The following is a 13,352-nucleotide window of genomic DNA, read 5'->3' as shown; positions in this document are numbered from 1 at the left end:
ACTCAACAATGTGACAATGACAGTCCAGTGGTGGTTTGGCAGCTCTTGCGGCATGGGGACCCGGGATCGATTCTGGCTGCAGATGAGGCGCGGTTCTGTGCTGCCGAGAATGTCTCTGACGGTCCAGTCTCTCCCTGTCTCCCACTCGCATTCGTTCGCTTTTTCTTTATAGCGAGTGACCTTTGACAAATCCCATGATTCCCTGCATTTTTTGGTATACCAAACTCGCTTATTCGAGACAGATTACTGGGTTTGTAGGGTATGAAAGGGATGTGGATTAATATAGTGAAGTGGTGGCAAAGTTAAAGATTATCCATTATCATAAGATATACCAGAGCAGGAATAAGGGGCCCTATAGAATGGTGTGGTTCTGTTGCAAAAAATCAAAATGTCTCTTTAGAAAGTAAAACTTTTTTACAAAGTTCCCATGAAGTGCAGCAAACAGAATCAAACCACCTAACTTCCAATAAAGCAGTGCCACCTCCAGCCATAATTAGTGAGGATAATTATACGAGTATAAAAAGCTAAACCAGTCAATTACATTTGCGACTAAGAAAGACATGTGTAGCAGTGGCTCAACAGGTAGAGCTGCTGCCACTCAGCTCCAGCAACCTAGATTTGATCTTGTACTCCCACGCTGCGTATGGAATCTGCTCGTTCTTCATGTGACCTGGGTTTTCCCCGGTACTCATTCTTCCCACATCCTAAAGACATACTGGCTACTGTAAATTACCATGTATATACATGGCTGGTCAGAGAATCGGCGTGGAGTTGATGGGCATGTGAGAGAGTATGGTTTCAGGGAGATAAGAGGAGGATTGCAACAGCTGGCTCTGAGATGAATTCAAGATAGGCTTGATGGATCAAATTACTAGCTCCTAGGTCACATGAAAAGTGATAGTAACCGCACTATCGTGTTCGACTGTAGCTGAAAATAATGATGCAAATGTGGAAAGCATCTTTCACCAGAGAATTTACTGAACATGGTACTTACACTGTCCTTCCCAGAGAGACGCCTCCCCATGCCATAAATTGCTTGTTGGACAGAATTGGCGGTATCTCCACCGAGGAACTTGAAGATGAAGAGATGGATTGATCCAATTGAGGTTTCCAAAGCAATCCTTTTAAGCCAACTTCATATTGGGGACCAAAAGGCTGAACTAGAATAACCAATTGGCTACAAAGAGAATAATTCTATTGTTATGCGTAGCATTTGTAATGATCTTACTGTCAAGCATCTTATCAATTTGTTCACTTAAAGACAAAGCTGTTTTTGTATGTATGTATAAAATCACTGGGATTAAAATGGTCACATAATTAAAAAGGTAAAACATTGCAGTCATCATAAATCTCAACACAGTTAATTTTAAGCAATATCTGTGGAGAAAAAAAAAGTAATATTTATACAGAACGTAAACAGGCCTTTGGGCAACCAAGCATCCACTTCAACTAGTCCCATTTCCTATATATGAACCTTTCTAAGTTTCTTCTAAACTTTGTAATTGTACATGCTTAAACCACTTCTAACAGCTCATTCCATATCCTCACCATTTGTGTGAAAATGGTTTCCTTCTCAGGTTTTGTGATTGGCAAATAGTTGGACAGAGGCCAGATATGAAAAGAAAGAGAGATAAGGATAGAAGATGTGCAAATTGTAAAGAGGAAGGACAGGGGATAGGGGACAGGGAGGAGGAAGGGTAGTAATTTACACCCAGAAAGTTGTAAATCTGTTGAATTCGCTGTCGGAAGACAGTGGAGGCCAATTAACTGGGTGTTTTCAAGAGAGAGTTAGATTTAGCTGTTAACAGAATTAACAGTTAATAGAATCAAGGGATATGGGGAGAAAGTAGGAACGGGATACTGATTTTGGATGATCCCAGAAAGTGTGTGGATGGAAGTATGCAATCAGAATAAGGATACGTAAATTGATCATGATGCTAATGGCCTTGACAAACCAGGAGCAATTATTGAGGAAGAGTAGAAACAAAGTAGAATTTGTACAGGGTCTTGGTGAGACCACACCTGGAGTATTGTGTACAGTTTTGGCCTCCTAATCTGAGGAAATACATTCTTGCCATAGAGGGAGTACAGAGAAGGTTCACCAGACTGATTCCTGTGATGTCAGGACTTTCATATGAAGAAAGACTGGATAGACTCGGTTTGTACTCGCTAGAATTTAGAAGATTGAGGGGGATCTTATAGAAACTTACAAAATTCTTAAGGGGTTGGACAGGCTAGATGCAGGAAGATTGTTCCCGATGTTGGGGAAGTCCAGAACAAGGGGGTCACAGTTTAAGGATAAGGGGGAAATCTTTTAGGACCGATGTGAGGAAAACATTTTTCACACAGAGTGGTGAAACTCTGGAATTCTCTGCCACAGAAGGTAGTTGAGGCCAGTTCATTGGATATATTTAAGAGGGAGTTAGATGTGGCCCTTGTGGCTAAAGGGATCAGGGGTATGGAGAGAAGGCAGGTACAGGATACTGAGTTGGATGATCAGCCATGATCATATTGAATGGTGGTGTAGGCTCGAAGGGCCGAATGGCCTATTCCTGCACCTATTTTCCATGTTTCTATGTAATCAAGATTGATAATCAATTGTAGCCAAAAAAATTGAAGTTGTACCTTTGTATTTCACTTTGTGTATCCTTTGGTGTATGTGAAACAACTACTTCGGATTCTTCTCCAGGCCGAATGTGAATATTTTCTGGCTGCACTAGAAAACAGCTAGAATCTGCAGCCTGAAGGAAAATTAAGGATTAAATATTAATTATATAAATAATCAAAATATTTACTCAAATATTTCAGCGGACAAGCTCCTTTTAATGCTTGTGGTTAAAGGAATGAATTTATATTGATTACAAATTAACAATTTAAAATGAGCTGGAAATCTTAAATTTAAAAAAAATACCGAAACAAACGCAAGGCGAGACAGCATCTGTTTGAAAGAAGTAAAGAGTTACCATTTTAGATCACAGATCCTTCATCAGATTTGGGAAAGAGAGAAATGTTAGTTCTGAGCTGCAGAGAGGGTGGGAGAAGGATTGATAGGGCAAAGGGAATGTTTCTGGTCATATCCAGGGTTGCCATGGAGATACACTATTGCTGAAGCAAGCAAATAAATGAGAGTAAAGGAGATACAGAGACTACAAGCAAAATTTGAATACTGAGAAAGAGTTTCAGAGAATGCCTATCGTCAGCCAATACAAGTAGGGGGTACACATTTGAATTAATGTTACAGAGGGATATCAGTTCTAATTCCATAGCAAATTACATGAAGCTACTGAAATAACTGTAGAATCCAAAAAGCTGTAATGTGCTATTCCTAAAGTTTACCTCGACTTGTTTATAACAATGTGGGAAACTACCCACAGATAAGTCAGTGGCAGCGAGATGGAACATTCAAGTAGCAGACAATGGCAATGAGAGCCGTTCTTCAAAGCCATCACCAAATCTGTGTTTGGCTTCCTCAAAGTAGAAGTGTGCACATTATGAGCATTAAATGCCGGTTACTCGATTGGTTGAAGTGCAAGGGAATCACGACTTGACTTGGAAGGAGTGTTAGAGTTCCAAAATGGTGGGAAGAGATAAAAAGATAGCTACTGCATATCTTGTGGTTTTGTGAATAAGTATTTAGACTTTAGAGATTCAGTGTGGGAACAGGCTCTTCAGCCCACGCCGACCAGCAATCACCCCGCAACACTAGCACTATTTTTTTTCACCAAGGACAATTTACAATTTTACCAAAGCCAATTAACCTTCGAACCTGTACGTCTTAGAATGAGAGAGGAAACCAGAGCACTCGGAGAAAACCCAAGATGTCACAGGGAGAATGTTCAAACTCCGTACGGACAGCAACCGTTGTCAGGATCGAACCCAGGTATGTGGTGCTGTAAGGCAGCAACTCTACAGCTGTGCCACTGTGCTGCCCTTTGATACACAAAGGGAATGCAACCTTCTGAAAGCTGGGAGTGGAATCAAAGCGAAGGTGCTGAAAACTGTAATTTGAAGGTGGTGAGAACTAGATATACCCATGGAGCTCTATCCTTGCTCTATCAAAACAGAGAGAGTGAGTGCAGAGGTGGGGTGAAGGGTTCAGATGACCTTTGTAGATGTGGCACACCTCAAGACAGAACAAAGGTTGCAGTGCATGCAGATCAATTAGCGACATGGAAAATCATCTTCCAGTACTGTGCATTCCATTCCTCGTCAGATATAAAATTATTTCATGGATTAACGATAAATACAACGGAGAGACAATTCAGAATTAGTATTTTCCATTTGTAGCTCAACCACCATTCACAGGTGGAATTCCTACAACATGGTCCAACTGAAATCAGATTTCACCAAAATGAGAAAATATAACGCAAGACTATGCCATCTGATTTTGCCAATAACTAGTGTTGTGTATGCACTTGGCTGACCAAGGTTTATGTTTCTATTCCTAACAAGGATTAGTGTTAAAATGGAAACATTAGCACAGCAAATTGAGCTAAGCAGTCTCGTGGTGCTGCAAAATTCTGAGAGTCTCCGACTGATTGCAATTACTTCCACTGTAGTCATTTCGGTAAAAAACAGACTGCAGCAACCTGACCAACAGAAGAAAAAAAAATGCACTAAATTGTAGATATGAAATGAAAGAAAAACTGGATAGGCATCAGGAGCTCCCTATCATAAAGGCAATAACGTTGAGAGTCAATTGTAGACAATGAACATGAATGCATAAACATGGAATTAAAAATAACAGGATACATTTTGAACACTTTGGGACAGAGTTGGTAATTACCTGACTAACAGTGTGAACATGGGATTTTACATCAGAGCACAATTTAATGCTATGTCAGTAAACAACTATGAAGGTTATCTTAATTCCCCACAAAATTGTTCTCAAAGCCAATTGACAGCTTACCTGAATATTCAGCTCTGCATTGATATTTCCTGCATTTTTTAGAAGTAGAATTTGTTTAGCTGTTACACCTGCTTCAGAAGACATTACGAGTGTCTAAAGGCAAAGCATAAAACATTTCAGTGTATCGAATACTGAGATAGCAATAATGACAGTAGTACCACAAAAACAATATGACCTATTGTGGTGAAACAATAACAAGGTCCGTAAACATATTTTTGTCATGCATATCATTTTTCATTTTTAAAAAGACTGCGCTGGACTGGCTCACCGGGGTAGGCAACATCTCTGGTGCAAATAGATAAGCAACATGTTGGGCTTGGACTCTTGCAGTACAGTGGGTGGGGGCGGGGCAGTTGGGAGGCAACAGGACAAAATCTCGTGAGTAATACACAAATACAGGTGAGGGGGGTAGACCTGAAAGCTGGAGTAACTCAAAGGGTCAGGCAGCATCTCCAGAGAAAATGAATACGTGTCGTTTTGGGTTGAGAGACCCCTCTTCATCTAATGCTCGTCTCTAAAGATTCTGCCTGATCTGTTGAGTTACTCCAGCTCTTAGTGTCTATCTTCAGTTTAAACTAGCATCTGTAGTTCCTTCCTACACAGGCAAGAGGGTTTTTGATTGGCAGATGGTTTGGACAAAGACCAGAGATGAAAAGACAGAACTGAGGTAAGGAGTTAAGGATAGAAGAGGCACGAAATGTGAAGCCAAAGGAAGGATTATACGTGGATGGGTACGGGAGAAGTGGTGAAATGTAAATTTAATCAGACTTCCATGATTTACCACCTTCAATTTCACATTTGAGATGGAAATTAAGGGGTACAAAATGTACAGTGCCCAACCCCACATCAATTGCAATTGTAGTGAAAGAATTATGCTGAGCAACTGTTTGAACTGGAACCCTTAAATCAAGGATGCTTGGCAATACCAATATCTCAATTGATTCTGAAAAGTATTGCAGTTCTTGAAGCTGCTGTACAAAAGCACAAATTTACATTTTCCAGCATTTGGAGCTTCTGTTTCTTTCAACGCCATCAATTCATGCTAAGAATCAAAAAAGGGATGGCAGCCGTGGAAGTGATTGAGAATTAACCATTGCATTAATTTGGCATACCCTGGCTCCCCAAACTGTTATGAAACCCAAAACATAAATCCTTCAAATACTTATGCCAGCATACTTGCTGGTTTTTGGGAGCGTGTATTCTGACAATTCCAACTCGGGAACAGAGGTGTATGGAGTTTATAACATTTCTGGGGCCAGGAGTGTCAACTTCGACACTTATCCTTCCGAGGTAGTCCTCTGCTGCACCCAAGGGATCTGAAACCAAAAATTAACTTTTACATAAGTAAATGCTGCAATGTTTCAGAGGGCGAGTAAAATTATGATTTAATAGAATAAATAACAGAAGAAAGCATTGCTGCTCAAATCTTTACTTGGTTTCTAAAACTAATTTCACCAATTTATTCCTATAACATCTAATAATACAAATTATTTATACCCACCACTATCATAAGAGGGCATTTCTAACAATCTCCTACATTAAATTAACTTCCTTTATTCTTTAATTAAAAAAAAAAAGCTTCATGGTAACAAACTCATTACCCTGAAAGAAGCGATGTACAAATATCTCCAAGTTTGCGGATGACACTAAGCTGGGGGGCAGTGTTAGCTGTGAGGAGGATGCTAGGAGACTGCAGGGTGACTTGGATAGGCTGGGTGAGTGGGCAAATGTTTGGCAGATGCAGTATAATGTGGATAAATGTGAGGTTATCCATTTTGGTGGCAAAAACAGGAAAGCAGACTATTATCTAAATGGTGGCCGATTGGGAAAGGGGGAGATGCAGCGAGACCTGGGTGTCATGGTACACCAGTCATTGAAGGTAGGCATGCAGGTGCAGCAGGCAGTAAAGAAAGCGAATGGTATGTTAGCTTTCATTGCAAAAGGATTTGAGTATAGGAGCAGAGAGGTTCTACTGCAGTTGTACCCTTGGTGAAACACCTGGAGTATTGCGACAGTAAAAGCTCCAAATCTGAGGAAGGACATTATTGCCATAGAGGGAGTGCAGAGACGGTTCACCAGACTGATTCCTGGGATGTCAGGACTGTCTTATGAAGAAAGACTGGATAGACTTGGTTTATACTCTCTAGAATTTAGAAGATTCAGAGGGGATCTTAGCATTTTAAGGGGTTGGAAAGATAGGAAGTTGTTAATCCATTTCAGATTGAAATCCTTACCCAGACGAGAAGAACTTTTTTCACACACAGAGAGTGGTGAATCTCTGGAAATTGCCACAGAGGGTATTTTCTTCCTGCATAACTTGGTTGTCCAAGGGGACAGTATGTCAGTGGTCAAAATGAGTTGATTTTCAATGATCTTTGAAAGGCTCGAAGGGCCGCTAGATGCACTAATCAATGTTTCAAATTAAAATATTAAAAATCTGGCTTGAAACATAATATTGCAAATAAGGGATAGGAAAGAATTAGGCCATTCAGCCCATCAAGTCTTCTCTGCCATTCAATCATGGTTGATCAATTTCTCCCTCCCGACCCCATTCTCGTGCCTCCTCCCCATAACCATTGACATCAGGTTATGGCTCAAAACTACTTGCATCTAAGCCTGTCAACTCAATATTAAACTAACATCAACAACTAACTGATTTAAATTATCAAAAAAATGACAGCTAAAATTTGCTTTTTGAGTCAGGATGTATGCGAGTCAAATTGTTAAAAGATACACAAGCTTCTTCAATTGCTCACATGTAAGAAACTGTTTGTATAAACATAGTGTATGCAGCAAAGCTTTCTTTAAAAGAGGACATCATACAGATCATTTCTTCAATACAAATTAATTAATCCCAGTTACGTTCCTTGAGATTCACTACAATCAATCTGGACGAATTCGGCAAATACCCATTCCATGTAGCCATTCAGTAATCCCTGCAGCCCAGATACAAGTATAATGCTGGTCAAAGATGTCTATTGATATTTACTGTCTGTGTAGATATTTACCATCTGTGCTGTAAACTCCATGGCGGTCTCTAATCTACTTTTACAAGAAAAAATGCCATTATGTACCAATATACTTCAAATGCCCATGGGATGGTGCTCCAACGTGCATCATATGAAGATAAACCTATTTTGTACAAACACACCTTGCCCTTTTCTGGAAGAAATTTCAAATTTGGCTGGAGCATTACTTAACCATTAACTTCAAACATGAATACACACATACCTGTATTATGGATGAACTTCTGAGGTGCTTGAAAACGAACCCACACAACAAGACTTTCAGCATCCTGATGAATAGAACAGAAATTATCTTAGATAATCTTAATTTAATTATATTCTGTATACAATACTGATTAAATCAGTATTGTATACTAAATTACTGAAACAATAGGTACACAGATTGGAAAATAATTAAAATGTAGGATCACCCAGACAGAATCTGTACTCAACCAGAAAAGCTCATCAATATTTGCTGCCATACAAGATCCTGCGATAATCTTAGATAACCTTCTTCACAGTCTACTAATGTTACAGGCCTTTAGCCTGATAAACAACCTCTACCATCTCCCCCGTCTTGTATCTTCAAGCCAAGTTTGTGTCCAAATAGCGAGAGTGTCCCTAATCTGAAAAGATCAAACCTTCTGGATCAGCCGATCATGCAGTACCTTAAAGATCTTGTTAATGTCTACAAAGACAACATCTACAGCATTTGCCTTGTCAGTCTTCTCAGTCATCTCTTCAAAAAAAATCAAATTCACGATGCATGCTCTCCCATGCACACATCCACAATAGAGGATTAAAAATAGTTTTCTGCCAACTGAGAAAATTGTAGGAGTTGCTTTTGTTATTCTACACTAAGATCAATTAAAAACTGAACTAGTAAATTTAACACTAGGAACGTCAAGAAACGCATTTCGATCCAAATCATCACCAATTCCTATCCAGAGCTGCTGCCTATCCCACTGAGTTACTCCAGAATTGTGTGTCGATCTTGAGCGTAGACTCTGTTAATACTATCATCCCCACCATCCCAGGACTCACTGCACCCCTTTCCATGGGGAAAGTATCCTTTCTTGGGCAAGGTGACCAAAGTTGCATAGTAGTCCATCTGTGGTCTCTGCGGATATTCGGGGCTGCTGGTATAGTGAGTGAAGTTCCACTTCACAGCGAAAGCCTGGAATTCCGCACTGGTGAACTGACGGCCGTTGTCGGTCTGCAAGTGGACCGGGGACCCAAAGGTAGCAAAGTGTCTGCGCAGCTTACTGATAACCATTTCAGAGGTGATAGCAGGAAGAAGGTCCACTTCGAACCAGTTGGAGTATGAATCAACCAACACCATGTAGTGCTTGCCTCGCCATTCGAATATGTCAGCAGCCAGCGAGGTCCAGGGCATGGCAGGCGCAGGCTGCTGCAGAAGTGGCAGGTTAAATTTTAAGTTGAACTGGCGAGCGCGGTCTAGAATCCGTCGGAAGTTGTGGTCGTGCTCAGCGACATCTTTCCCATAAACCAGGATGTCATCCACGATAATGGCATACGGCAGACCAGCAAACAGTTGCTCCATGGAGCGTTGAAACACTTCGCTAGCAGAGTTGATGCCGAACGGCATCCGCAAAAATTTGAATCTTCCGAAGGGGGTGCCAAAAGTGGTTAAGTCTGAGGAGTGTTTGTCTAGAGGTATTTGCCAGAATGAGCTCCTGGCATCAAGGACAGAGAACACCGTGGCCTGACCGACCTGGGCAGCAACATCTTCTACAGTCCTCATGGGGTAATGAGGACGTCTTATTGCCAGATTTAAGTCTTTGGGGTTGATGCACACCCGTATCTCGCTCTTACCCTTCTTCATGGTGGTGACCATGGTGGAGACCCACTTGGTGGGTTCGCTGACAGCTTCAAGCACTCCCATGTCAACCATGTTCTTCAACATGGCTTCGACCTTGCCCTTCATGGCAAACGACACCCTGTGTGGAGCACGGACCACTGGTACAACTGACGGGTCAGTTGCGATCTTGTATACAAGGGGCAGCTTACCCAGTTCATCATCGAATAGGTCAGGGTACTCGGAGAGTGGATTCAACATCACCTGCACTTCGTGGACAGTACGGTCAAAGGACACCAGCCCGAGATCCTGACATGCCTGATTGCTCAACAGAGTCACACAGTCACAGTCAAGAATGAAAAACGACAGGTCACGCGAAGATTTCTTCAGCACACAGTGGAAGGTGGCCCTCCCCACAGGTTTTAGCTCCTCTCCCCAATAAGCACGCAATATGGAGCGATCAGCAGTTAACAGCTCATTATTCCTTATCTTCCTGAACAGGGATGTTGACATAACATTCACCTTCGCCCCCATGTCCAGCTTAGCAGTGAAGGATTTGTTGTCGACAGTGACAAGCACAGAAGGATCGGGGAGGCGTGATTGATTATGAAGGAGAGAATAAACACTGGCATCTCCCATGGAAATGCTGGGCTCAGAGCCGAGGGCAGTGTCGACAGAAGACTGGGAACCGAATTCGTTATCAACTTGTTGAAGGTTGTTTAAAACTTGTCTGGGAGCTGGAGGAACGTTCCCACGGGAGCGACAGGCAGCTGAGAAATGGTTCATCTTCTTACAGAAATTACAAGCTTTACCAAATGCTGGGCACTGCGACTGCATAGAGTGGACATAATTGCAGTTGGGGCACTTCTTGACAAGCGGGACCCAAGCGGCATAAGTCAGCCGCGGTGCAGGGCGAACGTTATTGCTTGCGACGGGGCATAGCAACACCAGTCAGATTAATAGCCCGATTGTCAGATCCCCTCTGCCCATATAGCGGGGCAACCACCTCAGCTATTCGGCATGCATGCATAGCCTCAGTCAGGGTGAGATCTGGTCTTCGCAGCAGCTCTGCTCGTAGCTTCTGATCTAGCATGCCGGTGACCAAAATATCTCTGGTGAGCTGATCACGCATGTTCTCGAAACGGCACCGCTGAACAAGGTAGCACAGGTCAGCGATAAAACATTCAACAGGTTCATCAGGCTGCTGTTTCCTTGTAAAGAATCTAGCCCGCTCCAATATACGGTTGGAGGGCAAGTCACAAATCTCCGCAAACTTGCGTAAGAGACATACCGGGTCGTTGGCAGATTCCGCCGGCTCCACGACCTGGTCGTTGTCATCCAGGACCGCTGGATTGTAAGTGAAAGCCTGAGCACGCTTCATAGCATCGGGACCGGCAAGGTTCAGCAGGAGTGAGGCTTTGACCGCATCAGGGTCGTTTCGGTGCACGATGTTGATGGTTGTAGTCCATCACGAAAGTAGCCCATCGCTCCGCAATGTCAGCATCAAAGACAAGGGGAGAGGGCTTGCGGCACGAGAATGCCATGGTAAATGGGGAATTAAACACTAGTAAAACTAGGAGCAAATAAAACCCGATAAACAGGAGGCGTGCGTTTAACTTACTGACACCATGTAAAGGAGTTAAGTCTGACACACTGTAACTTTCCTGAGTCTTTAATAAAAGCACATGTCAAACACGTCCCAGTACTGACTGCATCTAGTCTTCAGGCGTACTGGAACCAAGGGAGTAGCAAGGGGAAGATATCACAGTTATACTGAGATGACTGGGCGTGGTTAGTGGTATTGAGGTAGCTACATTATAGGTTGCATGCGTAAACCATCTACACTATGCAAGTAGCAGGGCTCAAAATTAGCAGTTGCCCAGGTGCCAATGACCACCCAAAGTGCTGCCGGGCAAACTAAATGCCGAGTCATTTTGCCCGGCTTGGCACTGCAGATACTGGTTTATACCAAAGATAGACACGAAAAACTGGAGTAACTCAGTGTGTCAGACAGTATCTCTGGAGAAAAGGAACGTGACGTTTCGTGTGGTGGCGAGGAGATATAAACTGCCTCCCCCTTTGGCGGCTGCACCTGGCGGTGGACAGGGCAGTGGGTCGATGATACCATCCCTGGGCGATGAGCGCTGACCTTCCTTCCCGCCCCCCCCCCACCTCTCTCTCTCTCTCTCTCTCTCTCGTATGCCCTCCCTTATCCTGGGACCACTGATCCCCATTCCCGCCTCTATTCAGTCCTCACTGACATCACCTGTGCTCCCCTCCCCATCTACCCACCCCCCCATCTATTCATCCTGCACTGATCTCCCTATCCACCTCGCATTGATTGACCTACGTCCTCCCCATCTATCCTACACTGGTCCCCCAATTAATTCTGTACTCACCCCTTTTCCCATCCATCCTGCACTGTCTCCACCCATTCATCCTGTACTGATCCCCTCATTCATCCTGTACTGAACCCCCCAATCCATCCTGTACTGATTCCCTCATTCATCTTTTACTGAATCCCTTTCATCCTGTACTGCTCCCCCATTCATCTTTTACTGATCTCCCCATTCATCCCATAGAGATCCCCCCCATTCATCCTGCACAGACCCTCCGATCCACACTGCACTGACCCCCTCATTCATCCTGTACTGATCCCCATCCATCCTGTAACAATAACGCCATTCATGCTGTACTGATCCCCCATTCATCCTGTACTGACCCCCCCCCCCCCCGTCAATCCCGTACTGATCCACCCCATTCAACCCCACTGACATCCCCCGCGTTCTGCCCTCACAATTTTACCTATTCCAACCAACACGCACTAATTGCCCTGCCTCAATCCATCCATCCTGCACCTTGCCTTCTCACCCCCCCCCCCCCCCCCCCCCGCATCTATCCATTCCGCACTGATTCACAGCGCCCCCCCCCCCCCGACCCTACTGTGCTGGAAATGTCTTCAGAGCGAAAATTGACTGTTTGATAATGGAATGCAATCAAATGTGTTTTAAATCCCAATGTTATTATTTGTTTTAATCCATAATGATGGATTAATTAAATTGTGAACACGTGAAACATTAAAACCGCAGTGTTCGATTGTCACTGCTACTGTTGACACATTATTACAGAATTCATTTTAACGGCAAATCAATGCTCTTAATATGGAGTATCAGTACTATTATTTAATGAGCAACATTCACAACTATACGTTGGATTTATCCAGGTTTTACTTTTACAGTCAGTCATATACATCACAAATTTGGTCAGGAGATATTTCAGTTGAAATTTTAACATTAATTCTGAAATGGGAATGGTGGAAACAGCGTTTATCAATAATTTTTTTTTAAATCGGGTGCGTACAAACTGGGTATCTTCATTGCTGTTCACAACACATATATTTAATCTGAATGTCCGGTAATGTGGCGTTTTGACACCTTTAAACATATTACCAAAAGAACATTTGCTGCAGTTATGTCCTTTGGTCATCTCTTGTTAGTTAGTGTAATGTTTAACCTGTCAGATGGGTATAGTCGGTTTTAACAGCTATTATTATAAAATGCCTTTAGAAATTTCCTTGCAACCTGTATATTTTGTTGTGGATAAATTATGTGGGAAGCGA

At 42.8% G+C, this 13,352-nt stretch overlaps 1 protein-coding gene across 1 annotated transcript in view; it reads right to left on the bottom strand.

Annotated features, from left to right (window-relative positions):
- The window catches only part of cep192 (centrosomal protein 192), a 118,908-nt gene that overhangs the window by 33,035 nt on the left and 72,521 nt on the right, over positions 1-13,352 (bottom strand). The window contains 5 exon segments of the mRNA XM_055634360.1: positions 995-1,177; positions 2,626-2,741; positions 4,910-5,002; positions 6,086-6,225; positions 8,141-8,204. Coding sequence (XP_055490335.1) covers positions 995-1,177; positions 2,626-2,741; positions 4,910-5,002; positions 6,086-6,225; positions 8,141-8,204 — 596 coding nt within the window.

The sequence above is a fragment of the Leucoraja erinacea genome, chromosome 4, assembly GCF_028641065.1.
Source record: "Leucoraja erinacea ecotype New England chromosome 4, Leri_hhj_1, whole genome shotgun sequence".
NCBI classification, from domain to species: domain Eukaryota; kingdom Metazoa; phylum Chordata; class Chondrichthyes; order Rajiformes; family Rajidae; genus Leucoraja; species Leucoraja erinaceus.
The sequence above is the reverse complement of the archived record's forward strand: the minus strand, read 5'-3'. Positions and strand labels throughout refer to the sequence as shown.